This window comes from Pristiophorus japonicus, chromosome 3 (assembly GCF_044704955.1).
Source record: "Pristiophorus japonicus isolate sPriJap1 chromosome 3, sPriJap1.hap1, whole genome shotgun sequence".
NCBI lineage: Eukaryota > Metazoa > Chordata > Chondrichthyes > Pristiophoridae > Pristiophorus > Pristiophorus japonicus.
In genome coordinates, this window is record NC_091979.1 from 163,503,875 (window position 1) to 163,521,782 (window position 17,908).

The window sequence follows — 17,908 nt, forward strand, 5'->3', positions numbered from 1 at the left end:
TTGAGTACTGGAACAATCGGGCTGGCCCACTCGTTGAATTCCACTGTGGAGATGATGCCCTCGCATTGCAGCGCGTCCAGCTCGATTTCCACTCTCTCCCTCATCATGTGAGGTATCGCTCGCGCCTTGTGGTGAATGGGTCGTGCCTCTGGGACCAAGTGGATCCGCACCTTCGTCCCAGAAAAGTTTCCAATGCCTTGCTCAAAAAGGGAAGGAAATTTTTTAAGAACCTGGGTACATGAGGCCTCAACGACATGTGATAGCGCTAGGATGTCATCCCAGTTCCAGCAGATTTTGCCCAGCCAGCTCCTTCCAAGCAGTGTGGGGCCATCGCCCGGGACAATCCAGAGTGGCAGTTCATGCACCGCGCCCTCGTAGGTGACCTTGGCCACGGCGCTGCCCAGGACAGTGATAAGCTCTTTGGTGTACGTTCTCAGTTTCGTGTGGATGGGGCTCAGAGCTGGTCTGAGTGCTTTGTTGCTCCATAGTCTCTCAAACATCTTTTTACTCATGATGGACTGGCTAGTGCCAGTGTTCAGTTCCACGGCTACGGGTAAGCCATTCAATTTTACATTTAGCATTATAGGTGGACATTTCATCGAAAATGTGTGCACCCCATGTACTTCAGCATCTGCCTCCTCTCTGAGGCTCGAAATTGCATTGATCCACCATAGATCTTCTGCCACATGGTGGTTAGCAGGTTTTGCAGAGCTGCTAACCACCACATATCCTTTGAAGCAGCATGAATAGGCTGAATGGAAGCCTCCACAATGCCAAGGTGTGAATTGCCTTGCATTCATCCTTTGTTGTGGACTCTGAGTCATCTGGGTCACCTGAGGCCTGCTGGCAGTTGCAGACTCGTGGTTTCTGCCCTGTATATTTCTGCTTGCAAACACAGTTCCAGTTAATTTATGAACATTGCTAGCACTTGTGTGCTGAGAGATTTGTTTGGTGCTATCACTGGTGGACATAAACGCCTGTGCTGTCACAATGGCCTTACTGAGGGTCAGTGTCTCCACAGTCAAAAGTTTTCGTAAGATGATCTCGTGGCCAATGCCCAGTACAAAACCGCGACTCCAGGATGGTATGTTGCCTCCCTGGTGCAAGGGTCAAGGATGTCTCGGAGCGGGTGCAGGACATTCTGAAATGGGAGGGAGAACAGCCAGTTGTCATGGTCCACATTGGTACCAACGACATAGATAAAAAAAGGGATGAGGTCCTACGAAACGAATTTAAGGAGCTAGGAGCTAAATTAAAAAGTAGGACCTCAAAAGTAGTAATCTCAGGATTGCTACCAGTGCCACGTGCTAGTCAGAGTAGGAATCGCAGGATAGCGCAGATGAATACGTGGCTTGAGCAGTGGTGCAGAAGGGAGGGATTCAAATTCCTGGGGCATTGGAACCGGTTCTGGGGGAGGTGGGACCAGTACAAACCGGACGGTCTGCACCTGGGCAAGACCGGAACCAATGTCCTAGGGGGAGTGTTTGCTAGTGCTGTTGGGGAGGAGTTAAACTAATATGGCAGGGGGATGGGAACCAATGCAGGGAGACAGAGGGAGACAAAAAGGAGGCAAAAGCAAAAGACAGAAAGGAGATAAGGAAAAGTGGAGGGCAGAGAAACCCAAGGCAAAGAAGAAAAAGGGCCACTGTACAGCAAAATTCTAAAAGAACAAAGCGTGTTAAAAAAAACAAGCCTGAAGGCTTTGTGTCTTAATGCAAGGAGTATCCGCAATAAGGTGGATGAATTAACTGTGCAAATAGATGTTAACAAATATGATGTGATTGGGATTACGGAGACGTGGCTCCAGGGTGATCAGGGCTAGGAACTCAACATCCAGGGGTATTCAACATTCAGGAAGGATAGAATAAAAGGAAAAGGAGGTGGGGTAGTATTGCTGGTTAAAGAGGAGATTAATGCAATAGTTAGGAAAGACATTAGCTTGGATGATGTGGAATCTATATGGGTAGAGCTGCAGAACACCAAAGGGCAAAAAACGTTAGTGGGAGTTGTGTACAGACCTCCAAACAATAGTAGTGATGTTGGGGAGGGCATCAAACAGGAAATTAGGGGTGCATGCAATAAAGGTGCAGCAGTTATAATGGGTGACTTTAATATGCACATAGATTGGGCTAGCCAAACTGGAAGCAATATGGTGGAGGAGGATTTCCTGGAGTGCATAAGGGATGGTTTTCTTGACCAATATGTCGAGGAACCAACTAGGGGGGAGGCCATCTTAGACTGGGTGTTGTGTAATGAGAGAGGATTAATTAGCAATCTCATTGTGCGAGGCCCCTTGGGGAAGAGTGACCATAATATGGTGGAATTCTGCATTAGGATGGAGAATGAAACAGTTAATTCAGAGACCATGGTCCAGAACTTAAAGAAGGGTAACTTTGAAGGTATAAGGCGTGAATTGGCTAGGATAGATTGGCGAATGATACTTAATGGGTTGACTGTGGATGGGCAATGGCAGACATTTGGAGACCGCATGGATGAATTACAACAATTGTACATTTCTGTCTGGCGTAAAAATAAAAAAGGGAAGGTGGCTCAACCGTGGCTATCTAGGGAAATCAGGGATAGTATTAAAGCCAAGGAAGTGACATACAAATTGGCCAGAAATAGCAGCGAACCCGGGGACTGGGAGAAATTAGCACTCAGCAGAGGAGGACAAAGGGTTTGATTAGGGCAGGGAAAATGAAGTACGAGAAGAAGCTTGCAGGGAACATTAAGGCGGATTGCAAAAGTTTCTATAGGTATGTAAAGAGAAAAAGGTTAGTAAAGACAAACGTAGGTCCCCTGCAGTCAGAATCAGGGGAAGTCATAACGGGGAACAAAGAAATGGCAGACCAATTGAACAAGTACTTTGATTCAGTATTCACTAAGGAGGACACAAACAACCTTCTGGATATAAAAGGGGTCAGAGGGTCTAGTAAGGAGGAGGAACTGAGGGAAATCTTTATTAGTCGGGAAATTGTGTTGGGGAAATTGATGGGATTGAAGGCCGAAAAATCCCCAGGGCCTGATGGACTGCATCCCAGAGTACTTAAGGAGGTGGCCTTGGAAATAGCGGATGCATTGACAGTCATTTTCCAACATTCCATTGACTCTGGATCAGTTCCTATCGAGTGGAGGGTAGCCAATGTAACCCCACTTTTTAAAAAAGGAGGGAGAGAGAAAACAGGGAATTATAGACCGGTCAGCCTGACCTCAGTAGTGGGTGAAATGATGGAATCAATTATTAAGGATGTCATAGCAGCGCATTTGGAAAATGGTGACATGATAGGTCGAAGTCAGCATAGATTTGTGAAAGGGAAATCATGCTTGATAAATCTTCTGGAATTTTTTGAGGATGTTTCCAGTAAAGTGGACAAAGGAGAACCAGTTGATGTGGTATATTTGGACTTTCAGAAGGCTTTCGACAAGGTCCCACACAAGAGATTAATATGCAAAGTTAAAGCACATGGGATTGGGGATAGTGTGCTGACGTGGATTGAGAACTGGATGTCAGACAGGAAGCAAAGAGTAGGAGTAAATGGGTACTTTTCAGAATGGCAGGCAGTGACTAGTGGGGTACCGCAAGGTTCTGTGCTGGGGCCCCAGCTGTTTACATTGTACATTAATGATTTAGACGAGGGGATTAAATGTAGTATCTCCAAATTTGCGGATGACACTAATTTGGGTGGCAGTGTGAGCTGCGAGGAGGATGCTATGAGGCTGCAGAGTGACTTGGATAGGTTAGGTGAGTGGGCAAATGAATGGCAGATGAAGTATAATGTGGATAAATGTGAGGTTATCCACTTTGGTGGTAAAAACAGAGAGACAGACTATTATCTGAATGGTGACAGATTAGGAAAAGGGGAGGTGCAACGAGACCTGGGTGTCATGGTACATCAGTCATTGAAGGTTGGCATGCAGATACAGCAGGCGGTTAAGAAAGCAAATGGCATGTTGGCCTTCATAGCGAGGGGATTTGAGTACAGGGGCAGGGAGGTGTTGCTACAGTTGTACAGGGCCTTGGTGAGGCCACACCTGGAGTATTGTGTACAGTTTTGGTCTCCTAACTTGAGGAAGGACATTCTTGCTATTGAGGGAGTGCAACGAAGATTCACCAGACTGATTCCCGGGATGGTGGAACTGACCTATCAAGAAAGACTGGATCAACTGGGCTTGTATTCACTGGAGTTCAGAAGAATGAGAGGGGACCTCATAGAAACATTTAAAATTCTGATGGGTTTAGACAGGTTAGATGCAGGAAGAATGTTCCCAATGTTGGGGAAGTCCAGAACCAGGGGTCACAGTCGAAGGATAAGGGGTAAGCCATTTAGGACCGAGATGAAGAGAAACTTCTTCACCCAGAGAGTGGTGAACCTGTGGAATTCTCTACCACAGAAAGTAGTTGAGGCCAATTCACTAACTATATTCAAAAGGGAGTTAGATGAAGTCCTTACTACTAGGGGGATCAAGGGGTATGGCGAGAAAGCAGGAAGGGGGCACTGAAGTTTCATGTTCAGCCATGAACTCATTGAATGGCGGTGCAGGCTAGAAGGGCTGAATGGCCTGCTCCTGCACCTATTTTCTATGTTTCTATGTTTCTAAAAAGTCTCTGAGCATTTGCTCCAGGTAGCCATCAAACTCACATTGTCCTGCAAGTTGCTTTAGCTCGCCGACGTAGCTCACCACTTCCCGACCTTCAGATCGCTGGCACGTGTAGAACCGATACCTCGCCATCAGCACGCTCTCTGTCAGGTTAAGATGCTCCCAACCCAGTGTACACAGCTCCTCATATGACTTATCTGCGGGTTTCAATGGAACCAGAAGATTCTTCATGAGGCTGTAGGTCGGTACCCCGCAGAGGAGGACCGCTCTCCTTTTTGCAGCGCTTCCTTCTCCGTCCGGCTCGTTGGCTACAAAGTACTGGTCTAGCCATTCGACAAAGGCTTCCCAGTCCTCACCCTCGGAGAACTTCTCCAGGATGCCCAGAGTTTGTTGCATTTTTGCGTTGGATTCGTAGACTCGTCGCCAGTTGTTGTGTTCCTAACACAAATGAGACTGCACACAGGGAGGTTAAAGTAACAGTGACCTCAGTCTTTAGTAAGACACTCCAGAGTGAGGAACAGGCCTTAGGGGCCGGCTTATATATAGTGCTTCCAAAGCATGCTGGGATCCCTTGGGACTTCAGGGGATGCACTCCCTTTTAGCGAAACATGGGAGTGCATGCTTTACAGATACACAATAGCACCCATCTTTAAAATTTTGAAAACAAAATTTTGTATAAATTATTAGAACTGTTGTCTTAATTCTCCTGTTGGGTTGGAACCCTTCTTGGGCTGACCTGCATTGGCTCCCGGTTAAGCATCACCTCGATTTCAAAATTCTCATGCTTGATTTCAAATCCCTCCATGGCCTCGCCCCTCCCTATCTCTGTAATCTCATCCAGCCCTACAACCCCTGCCCCTCCCCCAGAGATATCTGCGCTCAACCATTGGTGGCCGTGCCTTCTGTTGCCTAGGCCCCAAGTTCTGGAATTCCCAACATACACCTCTCTGCCTCACTACCTCTCTTTCCTCCTTTAAAACGCTGCTTAAAACTTACCTCTTTGATCAAGCTTTTGGTCACCTGCCCTCATTGCTCCTTATTTGACTTGGTGTCAATTTTTTTTTCTTCTAATAGTCCTGTGAAGCACCTTGGGATGTTTTACTACATTAAAGGCACAAGATAAATACAAGTTGTTGTTATTGTGACTTTACCATCAGCAGCACTCTGTTGACCACTGCTCCTCGAATACAAATGCAAAACCCCAACAATTGGCAAAAAATAAAATCAATGTGAATGACAGTAATATTACATTGTATAGTAATATTACAGTGATATGGTAGTGTAGTCATTACGTTACTGGACTAATAGTCGAGAGAACCCAAGTTCAAGTTCCAGCCCTGGCAGTTTGAGAATTTGAATTCAATTTAAGAAATCTGGAAATAAAATGATGGTATTAGTAAAAGTAACGATGAAGCTGTTGGACTGTTGTAAAAACCCAACTTGTTCACTAATGTCTTTTCCCAGTCTGCTGTGTGTGAGACTCAGGTGCCACACCAACGTGGTTGACTCTTAACTATCCTCTGAAGTGACTGGGGGCGGGGTCAGGTTGGTGGAGGACCTTCGTCTTATGGATGTTTAGTGTAAGTCCCATGCTTTCGTATGCCTCAGTGAAGATGCTGACGATGACTTGGAGTTCAAACTCTGAATGTGCGCAGAAGCAAGCGTTATCCGCGTACTGTAGTTCGACGACAGAGGATGGGACAGTCATGGATCTGGCCTGGAGGCGACGAAGATTGAACAAGTTCCCAGTGGTTCTATAGTTTAGTTCCACTCCAGCAGGGAGCTTGTTGAGTGTGAGGTGGATCACTGCAGCAAGGAAGATCGAGATGAGGGTTGGCGCGATGACGCTGCCCTGCGTGACTCCGGTCTGGACGTTGATTGGGTCTGTGGTGGATCCGTTGGTCAAGATCACAGTTCGCATGTCGTCGTGGAGCAGGCAGAGGATGCCGACAAACTTTTGGGGGCAGCCGAAACGGAGGAGAATACGCCATAGTTAACACTCGACCAGCTCCATTGGGTGAGCCACATTGTTTGCATGCCCGACACGAGACTCCCAAAGCAAACGCTCTACTCAGAACTCCTACACGGCAAGCGAGCCCCAGGTAGGCAGAGGAAATGTTTCAAGGACAACCTCAAAGCCTCCTTGATAAAGTGTAACAACCCCACCGACACCTGGGAGTTCCTGGCCAAAGACCGTCCTAAGTGGAGGAAGAGCATCCGGGAGGGTGCTGAGCACCTTGAGTCTAGTCACCGAGAGCATGCAGAAATCAAGCGCAGGCAGCGGAAAGAGCATGCGGCAAACCAGACTCCCCACCCACCCTTTCCTCCAACGACTGTCTGTCCCACCTGCGACAGAGACTGTAATTCCCATATTGGACTGTTCAGTCACCTGAGAACTCACTTTTGGAGTGGAAGCAAGTCTTCCTCGATTTCAAGGGACTGCCTATGATGATGATGATCCTCTGAAATGGGCTAGCAAGCCACTCAGTTGAATCAAATCATTACTAGCAGTTCAAGAAGAAAGTGCACCACCACCTTCTCAGTACAACTAGAGATGGGCAATAAATGCTGGTCTTGCCATCGATGGCCAAATCCTAAAAATGAATAAAAGAAAATCAAAGTTTTCCCAAGTTGGCTGACATAGTTTAGAAGATTAATCAGAAAATGCAGACGTTGCTTATGTAATAAACCAGACTTTGATTTAGTTGGGAAGAACTTGGGAAGGGCCAACTCCCTCTCATACCCCAAAAAGATATAACCCACTCACTCTGCTTTCTAGCATGTTCAGCTGCATAGGCTGCAGTCAGCATTGCAAAAGGATGTAAGGATAGGCTGGATAGCTGAACATGTCCCTGGAAAACAAAAAACACAACAGGTGGTGATAGTCTTCTAACATCCATTCTCTTGAACCCACATTGCAGCAGCTTTTCAGAAAGGCAAAATAAATAGTGAACTCTCTGACAGATTACACTACACATTTAGGTGTATTATCCTCAAATATTCATCAATACTTGAAATTGATTCATGCCAGTTAGTACTAGTGATGAAAACCACATAAGTGTTAACCTGATATGTGATACTTGAAACAAAGATCTGGACAAACATTACTGATTGGTAACAACTGAAATATTGCACCTGTGCCTTTGAGGACTCAAACCCTGTTCAAACAAACTTAGTACCACAGTTATTGTACTTAAGTATTCCAAATCTCAATTGTGACTCTCATGGAAAACAAGAAGAAAAGGGTAATCAGATGAATCTCTTCTGATCTCTGGTAAAATTTCATTAGGTGCAAAATATACCAAAAGTGGTAACCAGGTTTACAACAGAAATGTTACCCAAGCTATTGGGAATATTGACTCGCTGGCTGCTTTGTATATAGTCAGAACAATTGAATATGTATACAAGGGAAGCTGATTTGTCAATATGGCACATCACTGGGATTAATGCTCATTTCAAATACATTTTCATGGCCTCCCAATTGAATAGAGTGAAGCTCAATACATTAAAAGTGAAAATAGCAGATAATGTTGAAACTGATTACATTAAAGGAAAATATGGGGCAACACAAAGCCATTCAGCCCACCCAGCTTTCTTAGTCTTCCAGATGTATCAGCAACCAGGAAGAATCATCTGAGTGCTGATCCTCATAGAAACATAGAAATTTACAGTGCAGAAGGAGGCTATTTCGGCCCATCGTGTCCGCACCGGCCGACAAAGAGCCGCGTGGCCCTTGGTCAGTAGCCCTAAAAGTTACATATAAACCTGTGAACAATGATGGAAAGGCAAAGAGCACCCAGCCCAACCAGTCCGCCCCACACAACTGCGACACCCCTTATACTGAAACATTCTAGAATCCACCCCAAACCGGAGCCATGTGATCTCCTGGGAGGTGCAAAAACCAGATAAAAACCCAGGTCAATTCAGAGAGAAAAAATCTGGGAAAATTCCTCTCCAACCCATCCAGGTGATTGATACTGGTCCAGGAGATCACGCTGACTATATTCTATTCTCTGTAGTACTTACCATTATATCTGCTCCGTCCAACAAAAGGTCATCCAGTCTAATCCCAATTACCAGCTCTTAGTCCGTAACCCTGCAGGTTACTGCACTTTAAATGCCCATCCAACCATCTCTTAAAAGTGGTGAGGGTTTCTGCATCCACCACTCGTCCAGGCAACGAGTTCCAGATCCTCACAACCCTCTGCGTAACAAAGCCCCCTCTCAAATCACTTCTAAACCTTCCACCAACCACCTTAAAACTATGCCCCCTCGTTATAGACCCCTCCACCAATGCAAATAGGCCCTTACTATCCACTATGTCCAGGCACCTCAATACCTTGTACACCTCAATGAGGTCTCCTCTCAACCTCCTCTGTTCCAATGAGAACAAACCCAGCCTATCCAATCTGTCCTCATAACTATGATTCTCCATTCAATCAGCATCCAAGTAAATCCCCTCTGCACCCTCTCTAGTGCAATTATGTCCTTCCTATAATACGCAACCAGAACTACACGCAGTACTCCAGCTGTGGCCCAACTAAAGTATTATACAATTTAAGCATAACCTCCCTGCTCTTATATTCTATGCCTCGGCCAATAAAGGCAAGCATTCAGTATGCCTTCTTAACCATCTTATCCACCTGGCCTGCTACTTTCAGGGATCTGTGAAGCACTCCAAGGGTCCCTTTGTTCATCTACACTATTAAGCCTACCACCTAATGTGTATACCCTTTTCATATTAGCCCTCCCAAAGTGCATCACCTCACACTTCTCTGAGTTAAATTCCATTTGCCACTGCTCTGCCCACCTGACCAATAGATTGATATCCTCCTGCAGCCCATGACTTTCCTCTTCATTATCAACCACACAGCCGATTTTAGTGTCGTCTGCAAACTTCTTAATCATACTTCCTATATTCAAATCTAAATCATTGATATAAAGCACAAAAGGCAAGGGACCCAGTACTGAGCCCTGCGGAACCCCACTGGAAACATCCTTCCAGTCACAAAAACATCCATCAATCATTACCCTTTGCTTCCTACCTCCAGGCCAAATTTGGATCCAACATGCCACTTTGCCCTGTATCCCATGGGCTTTAATCTTCATGACCAGTATACCATTTGGGACCTTATTAAAAGCCTTACTAAAGTCCATATATATTACATCGTACACACTACCCTCATTCTTGGTTACCTCCTCAAAAATTTCAATCAGGTTAGTCAAACACGATCTTCCCTGAACAAATCCGTGCTGATTGTCCCTAATTAACCCTTGCCTTTCCAAATGCAGATTTATCCTGTCTTTCAGGATTTTTTCCAATAATTTTCCCACCACTGAGGTTAGGCTAACAGGCCTGTAATTACTCAGCCTATCCCTTTCTCCCTTCTTAAACAAGGGTACGACATTAGCAGTCCTCCACTCTTCTGGCACCATGCCAAGATTCAAAGAGGACTGGAAAATGATGGTCAAGGCCTCTGCAATTTCTTCTTTTATTTCGCTCAACAGCCTGGGATGAATTTCATCCGGGCCTGGGAATTATCTACTTTCAAAACTGCTAAACCTCTTAATACTTCCTCTCTCCCTATATTTATTTCATCCACAATATCACTCTCCTCTTTGATAGCAGTATCTGCATTGCCCCTTTCCTTTGTGAAAACAGATGCAAAGTATTCGTTAAGAACCCTGCCAACATCTTCCGCCTCCACATAAAGATTACCCTCATGGTCTCCAATAGGCCCTACTCTTTCTTTAGCTACCCTCTTACTCGTAATATATTTATAGAACATCTTAGGTTTTCCTTCATTTTACTGGCCAAGAATTGCTCTCTCAGCATTCCTAATATCCTTTTTAATTTTGCCTCTTATATGTCCCTTCTATATTCTTCTAAAGATTCTATAGTATTTAGCCGTTGATATATGACATAAGCATCTCTTTTATTCTTAATACTCCCCTGTAAGTCCCTAGACATCCAGGGGGCTCTAGAATTATTTTTCCAGCCTTTTTCTTTAAGGGCACATGTTTGGCCTGAGCCTTGCAGATCTCCTCCTTGAATGCGTCCCACTGTTCCGACACTGATTTACCCACAAGTAGCTGTTTCCAGTCCACTATGGCCAAATCACTCCTTAACTTAGCAAAATTAACTTTGCCCCAATTCGGAACTTTTATTCCAGGCCTAGTCTTGTCCTTATCATAACCAACTTGAATCTGACTGAATTATGGTCACCGGCACCCAAGTGCTCTCCCACTAATACCCCTTCAACCTGCCCAGCTTCATTCCCCAAAACTAAATCCAAGACCGCCCCATACTGGGCTTGCTACATACTGACTAAAAAAGTTCTCTTGAATGTATTTCAAGAATTCCACACCCTCTATACCCTTCACACTAAATTTGTCCCAATCAACATTTGGATAGTTAAAATCCCTGACTATTACTACCCTATGGTTTTTGGACTTCACAGCAATTTGCCTACATATTTGCTCCTCTATCTCCCTCCCACTGTTTGGGGGTCTATAATACACGCCCAGCAGTGTGATCGTCCCTTTTTTATTTTTTAATTCGTCTCATATGGTCTCATTTGATGGTCCCTCTAACATATCACCCCTCCTCACCGCTGTAATAGTTTCTTTACTCAGTACCGCAACCTCCACCCCCCCCCCCATCCTTTTTACCCCCCTCTCTATCTTGTCTAAAAATCCTGTAACCAGGAATATTGATCTGCCAAACCTGCCCCTCTTTCAGCCATGTTTCTATAATGGTTATAATGTCATACTCCCAAGTGTCTATGTGCTCTTAGCTCATCCACCTTATTCGCTATACTCCTTGCATTAAAGTATATACCATTCAGCACAGGAAGACCTCCTTGCTTACTACATACTAAACCCTGCTTCCTCTGTCTTACAGATTCGCTTTCTAGATTCTTGTTCTCCAATTTCTGCTTTATGAATTCGTTCTCAGGTTCCCATCCCCCTGCTAAGCTAGTTTAAACTCTCCCCAACAGCACTAGTAAAATTCCCCGAGAGGATATTGGTCCCAGCACTGTTGAGGTGCAACCCGTCCAGTTTGTACAGGTGTATTACAGGCTGAATTTCAGGTTCCTCCACAACCAGTCCCACCTCCATTTAGGGTTCTATTTCGAATAATTTCTGAATAGTAAAATTGTGATGGGCACAGCAAGCAACTATTATGAGACACTCACTTGAGAGTACCCTGTGGTGACCTGTCGGATTTATCAAGGGAGCAAAACCATAGTTTCAGAGCCCCTTTTTTAGTCCTCCCAATGACCACTCCAGTTGGTAAAAGGATTTGGCAGTCTAACATTTGGCCATCCTTCCTGTTCAGAGCCGGGAGGTTTGAGTTCTTCATGACCAAAGCATTCTGACAACCCCCACAAAATTTGGCAGGATTCATTGTAGTTGGTCACAGAGATTTTGAACACCCTTTCTAACGAGGAAATTAAATAGGTTCACAGTAGGAGCATCTAGTAGAATATAGGTACCATCCATTGCTCCCTGAACTTTGAACCAGCAGCATAATAGAACTGAATCACCCTGTCAAGCTGCTGCCTAGAAGTTATTCCAAGATGGATCAATTCTCCAGCTTTCCTGAGGATGGCATCAGTGATCTGCCACATTGCCAGTTCTCCTCAGAACAGTAAATGACTTGTTATATGTCGGCCCAGACAGTATCCTGGGTGATTTTGCAGAAGTTCCCAGTTTGAAGGAGTTAGTAACATGAAAGTTTAGACCTGTACGAACTCTGACACTACTGGCAAAGCAGTTCAGTTAAAGAACTGGGCTGAAGATCATTGTGCAGAAGGTTGCATAGTTCAGCCAGGGCTTCCTTAGTGAATCAAAGTCAGCAAAGGCACAGCTCAAAAGGATTTTCACCCACACCCCACCACCACCCTACCAGCTCACCCCCTACCTCGCTAACTGCATGAACTTTGTCTTTGGAAAGCAGGATGTTTCTCATTTTGCCACTAAGTTAGTAATTTTAAGATTAATTTAAATTGCAGTTATTGAACAAATCTTTAAATTTGTGCCTATTCATTAATTGTGACAGTTGCAGAAAGATTTTTGGTGTTTTTTCACAAAATAATTCAATGGATTAGTAATATAAATCAGTGTGATTGTCAGTTGTTTTTATTCCGATGTACTTACACAGAACAAAATGACAGAAATGGAAACAGCTACAACAATTTAGACCAAGAAAAATGAAAAGGTACGATCAGTGAGTGGATATTAAGGTAATAATTTTAAACCAGAAGAGTTAAACAATGATTTAATTTGTGCCTCTGTATTAAGAGTTAGCTGTGGTCTAGAAAGGTGTGTTCTGTGGTCAAAGTCTGCAACCTAGTGGCAGCATTAAAAAGTGACTTATGTCTTTTAGCTTTAAAGCTGCACACACAGAATGGGGACGATGAACAGGAGGGGAAAACATTATGTAACAATCCTTCCTGTATCTTATTAGAACTAAAGCATCAATATATCAAACAGTTTAATATGTTGGTTTCCTGTATTTTGCAATGAGTGTTACACTTTAATGTAACAGCTGGATGACTTAAAAACCAAGTAAACTCTAACAACTAATGAGACAAGCATGTTTGAAGTACGATCAGTGCAATGATTGAAAGTACTTTTCTCTCAAATTAGTTACATTTGCCTTTATCCCTAATCAACATATCTTACCTTAATGGTCTTATAGAACTGAGTAACTGAGGGTTTATATCTGTAAAGCTCAAGAATGTCTTCTAGTGGTATACTGTTCTGAAAACAGATGAAAAAGTAGACTGAACCCTTTAAAACGACTTCAGGAACATTTCAGAACCATAATAAAAGCATAGCTCTTAAATGCACAACATTCTGAGAATTAACTAAGCATCATTAAGTGTTTCTATGCATTCCTCTCACTTCACATTTGAATAATGATGATTTACAATAATGATTTACAGGTGTTATAAATCTTAATGCTGAAAATGTTTAAATTACAATACGTTAACTAATAAACAATCAGAGAACCTGCAATATGTCCCGTTATTGCAGTATTATTCTTTCAATAATTGTTACCAAAACTGCACTGTCTGAATTTCCAAATAAATCGTTGTGCATTATTAACAAAACAGATTGTTGGTTGCTCACATTGCATTTTTGGCATTTGATCCCATCTCATTTTCCCCCTCTGATACTACACCAATATTTTGGTCAAGAGGCTTGGATGATCCAAAGCAATGGATTTCTCAGTTGCTCTACATCTCCAGGACAGGACAAATTCCCATAATGGACAACTCCATTAAAAGATCAGCCAAGAACTAGCAAATTTCACCTGTGAAATTTACAGAATTCAAATAGAATTGTAAATTCCATGATTCCAAATCAGGCTTTCGGGCTGGGAGTCTCTCGCTCTGTCTCTGTCTCTCTGGCTGGGAGGCCTCTCTCTCTCTGTCTCTGTCTCTGTCTCTGTGGCTGGGAGGCCTGCCTCTCTCTCTCTCTCTCTCTCTCTCTCTCTCTCTCTGGCTGGGAGGCTGTCATGTATGCAATAAAGGTACAAACTGAGAACTGTTTAACTGAGCAAGATACAACCTTGCTTCTGCTTTATTACGGCCCAAAGTGCCTGACTCACAAAATGGCTGGCCTTTTATACCAGAGCAGCATCATGTGCGTGCTGCTCAGTGGCCTCCAACAATGACACCATCTGGTGGCTACAAACAGCAAGTACATACATGACAATACCCTCCTCTGAGATCTTATCACAGTCTTTCACAGGTTGAGACGGTCCGGTGCTTTACGTTTCCGGGTTGACCATCTCAGTTCGATTCCAGCCTTAGGTGAATGTGCGGAGTCTGTTGTGGCTGGTGGCTGGATGACTGACTTGTTAGGGGTAGCAGTGGCCATGTCAGGAATTACAAGTCCATTTTTATTGAAAATTCCAGGTTCACTGATGACCCTCGAGTCCACTGAAGGCTGCTGGTAAGTTGGTTAGGCATCGACGGTTTCCTCGTCTGACTGCTCTTGCTCGTCTGTGTGCCTCAGCTTTGTTTGATCCATGTGTTTCCTGCAAGTTTGCCCATTCTTGAGTTTAATAACAAATACTCTGTTGCCCTCCTTGGCCATGACCGTACCAGCGATCCATTTGGGACCCTGACCATAATTCAACACATATACAGGTTGCGCGATCATGGTACCCTTGTTGACTCTGTCTTCTGTATTCAGCGTGATTACTTAAATCCGGATGTACAAGAGATAACTTGGTCTTAAGACCTCTTTTCATCATGAGTTCAGCAGGCGAGACCCCTGTGAGTGTGTGGGGTCTTGTCCTGTAACTCAGCAGTATGCAAGACAAGCGGGTCTGCAATGAACCTTGGGTTACTCTCCTCATGCTTTGCTTGATAATTTGTACTGCACGTTTTGCCTGCCCGTTGGACGCAGGTTTGAATGGTGCTGACCTTACATGTTTTATGCCGTTAAGTTTTACAAACTCCTGAAACTCCTGACTGATGAAGCATGACCCGTTGTCGCTCACCACTATGTCAGGCAGACCATGTGGCGTGAACATGACATTAGATTCTTTATGGTTGCCGTGGACGTACTGGATGACATGATTATGCATGCTATCCACTGCGCATAAGCATCCACTACCACTACAAATACCTTGCCCAGGAAGGGACCTGTAAAATCTACATGGATCCTGGACCAAGGTTTGGATGGCCATGACCACAGACTCAACGGCGATTCCGCTGTTGCTTTGCTGAGCTGCATGCAGGTGTTGCACTGATGCACGCATGCTTCCAATTCAGAATCAATTCCTGGCCACCATACGTGGGACCTGATGATGGCCTTCATCATCACTATACCAGGATGTGTGCTGTGTAACTCATGCACAAACTTCTCTCTCCCTTTCTTAGGCATTACAACTCGATTGACACACAATATGCAATCTGCTTGAATAGACTGTTCGTCCTTGCGACGAATGTATGGTTTGGCCTCCTCGCACATTTGCTTAGGTATGGCAGACCAATCCCCTTTGAGGATGGAACCCTTTACCACCGATAATATTGGGTCCTGGCTGGTCCAGGTCTTAACTTGTTGAGCCGTGACAGGGGTACCTTCATTCACAAAAGCATCCATGATTAACATTAAATCTACCAGTTGTGGTGTTTTCACCTCCGGTGTGGGCAATGGCAACCGGCTCAAAGCATCGGCACAATTCTTTGTGCCAGGTCTGTGGTGAATGATATAATCATAGGCAGATAATGTCAGCACCCACCTTTGGATGCGTGATGAAGCATTGGTATTGATACCTTTGCTCTCGGTAAACAACGAAATAAGTGGTTTGTGATCGGTCTCTAATTCGAACCTCAGACCGAACAGGTATTGATGCATCTTTTTAACACCGTACACACACGCTAAAGCTTCTTTTTCTACCATACTGTAGTCTCTTTCTGCTTTAAACAAACTTTTGGATGCATACACGACAGGTTGAAGTTTCCCCGACTCATTGGTTTGTTGTAACACGTAACCAATTCCATATGACGATGCATCACAGGTCAAAACTAAACGTTTACATGGGTCATAATGTACCAGCAGCTTGTTCAAGCAAAACAGATTTGTGGCTTTCTCGAAAGTTCTGTCTTGCAATGCGCCCCATACCCAGTTGTTGCCTTTTCTCAATAGCATTGTCAGTGGTTCACATAAGGTGCTCAATTTAGGTAGGAAGTTACCAAAGTAGTTGAGTAGACCCAGGAACGAACACAGCTCCGTCACATTCTGTGGCTTGGGTGCATTCTTGATGGCTTTGGTTTTCACGTCAATAGGTCTGATGCCATCAGCGGCGATTTTCCTCCAGAGGAATTTGACCTCCGGTGCCATGAAGACCCACTTCGAGCGTTTAAGTCTGAGTCTTACTCTGTCCAAATGTAGTAGAACTCTTCCAGGTTGTTCAGATATTCCTTGGAGTCATGACCGGTGATCAAGATGTCATCTTGGAACACGACGGTTCTGGGAACGGACTTCAGTAGACTTTCCATATTCCTCTGGAATATTGCTGCAGCCGAGCGAATTCCAAACGGACATCTGTGGTAAATAAACAGTCCTTTGTGCGTGTTAATGCATGTAAGTCTCTTCAACATCTCAACCAACTCCTGCGTCATATAGGCCGACGTCAAGTCCAGTTTTATGAACGACTTCCCTCCGGCTAGCATCGCAAACAAGTCATCAGTCTTTGGTAACGGGTACTGATCTTGTTTCGAAACCCTGCTGATCGTAGCTTTGTAGTCTCCACAGATTCTGACTGTGCCATCACTTTTCAGCAGAGGGACAATGGGGCTGGCCCATTCATTAAATTCATCCGGAGATATGATCCCTTCATGCTGAAGTCTGTCCAGTTCAATTTCGACCTTCTCCCTCCTCATATATGGCACTGCCCGAGCTTTATGATGGACGGGTCTTGCATCGGAGTCCACATGGATTTGCATCTTGGCTCCCGTGAAGTTGCCGATACCTGCAAAGGGAATTGCTCAATACTTGGGCACATGTATCTTCCTCCGACTACAATGCCTTTATGTTATTCCAGTGATTTTCTCCAAACAGCTCCTGCCGAGCAGCGTTGGGCCATTGTCTGGAACAATCCACTGTTATACGACACATTAATTTGTGCACTGCCAATCACCTTTATCAGTTCTTTGATGTACGTGCGCAGCTTGGCGTTAGTCAGAGCTCAGCCTGGGCCTCACAGTCTTAGTATCCCACAGCTTATTAAATGCCCTCTCGTTCATAATCGAATGACTTGCCCCCGTGACCAATTGTATCGATACCGGTATCCCGTTTAATGTGAAGTTTATCAAAATTGGTTTACTCTTGGTTAAGAAAGAGTACAGTCCATTCACTTCCTCCTCTGGCATCTCGGATTGCGTATCCGGATCCGCGCTAATCTGACTCTCATCCTCCATGTGGCGTGTCGCAGCTCGCTTGCTCATCTGCGGATACTTGCGCTGGAGATGCCCCACTCTCAGACAGCCTTTGCAACTATATTGCTTAAATCGGCATAGCTGGTGCCGATGATTTCCCCCACAACGCCGACACGGAGAAGTCGGATACATTCACGCTGGCGGACTTTGGGCAGCCACAGGTTTTGCGAACACAGCCGGGTAGGCCCTGGCATGTGACGCTTTGCCGAACCAATCACATTTACAGTACTTCCCAAGGTTCGGTTCTTCACCGATATTTGTTTTAAACTCCTGTCCATCATCATACATGATTGAGCGATCTGGATGGCCCTTTTTAAATCCAACTCCTCTACCGCTAGTAGTTT

General features: G+C 44.6%; 1 protein-coding gene across 10 annotated transcripts in view; it reads right to left on the reverse strand.

Moving 5' to 3' along the window:
* LOC139259994 (uncharacterized protein C2orf80) overlaps positions 1–17,908 on the reverse strand; it is a 108,298-nt gene that overhangs the window by 10,768 nt on the left and 79,622 nt on the right. For all 10 annotated transcript variants that reach the window (XR_011592695.1, XR_011592697.1, XR_011592696.1 and 7 more), the window contains 2 exons: positions 13,291–13,368; positions 7,367–7,451 (listed from right to left, as the gene is read on the reverse strand). Coding sequence is in view for 7 of the 10 variants with exons in the window: in XM_070876029.1 (XP_070732130.1) it covers positions 7,367–7,451; positions 13,291–13,368 (163 nt within the window). In the remaining 3 variants the exon portion in view is untranslated. The remainder of the gene's footprint in view (positions 1–7,366; positions 7,452–13,290; positions 13,369–17,908) is intronic.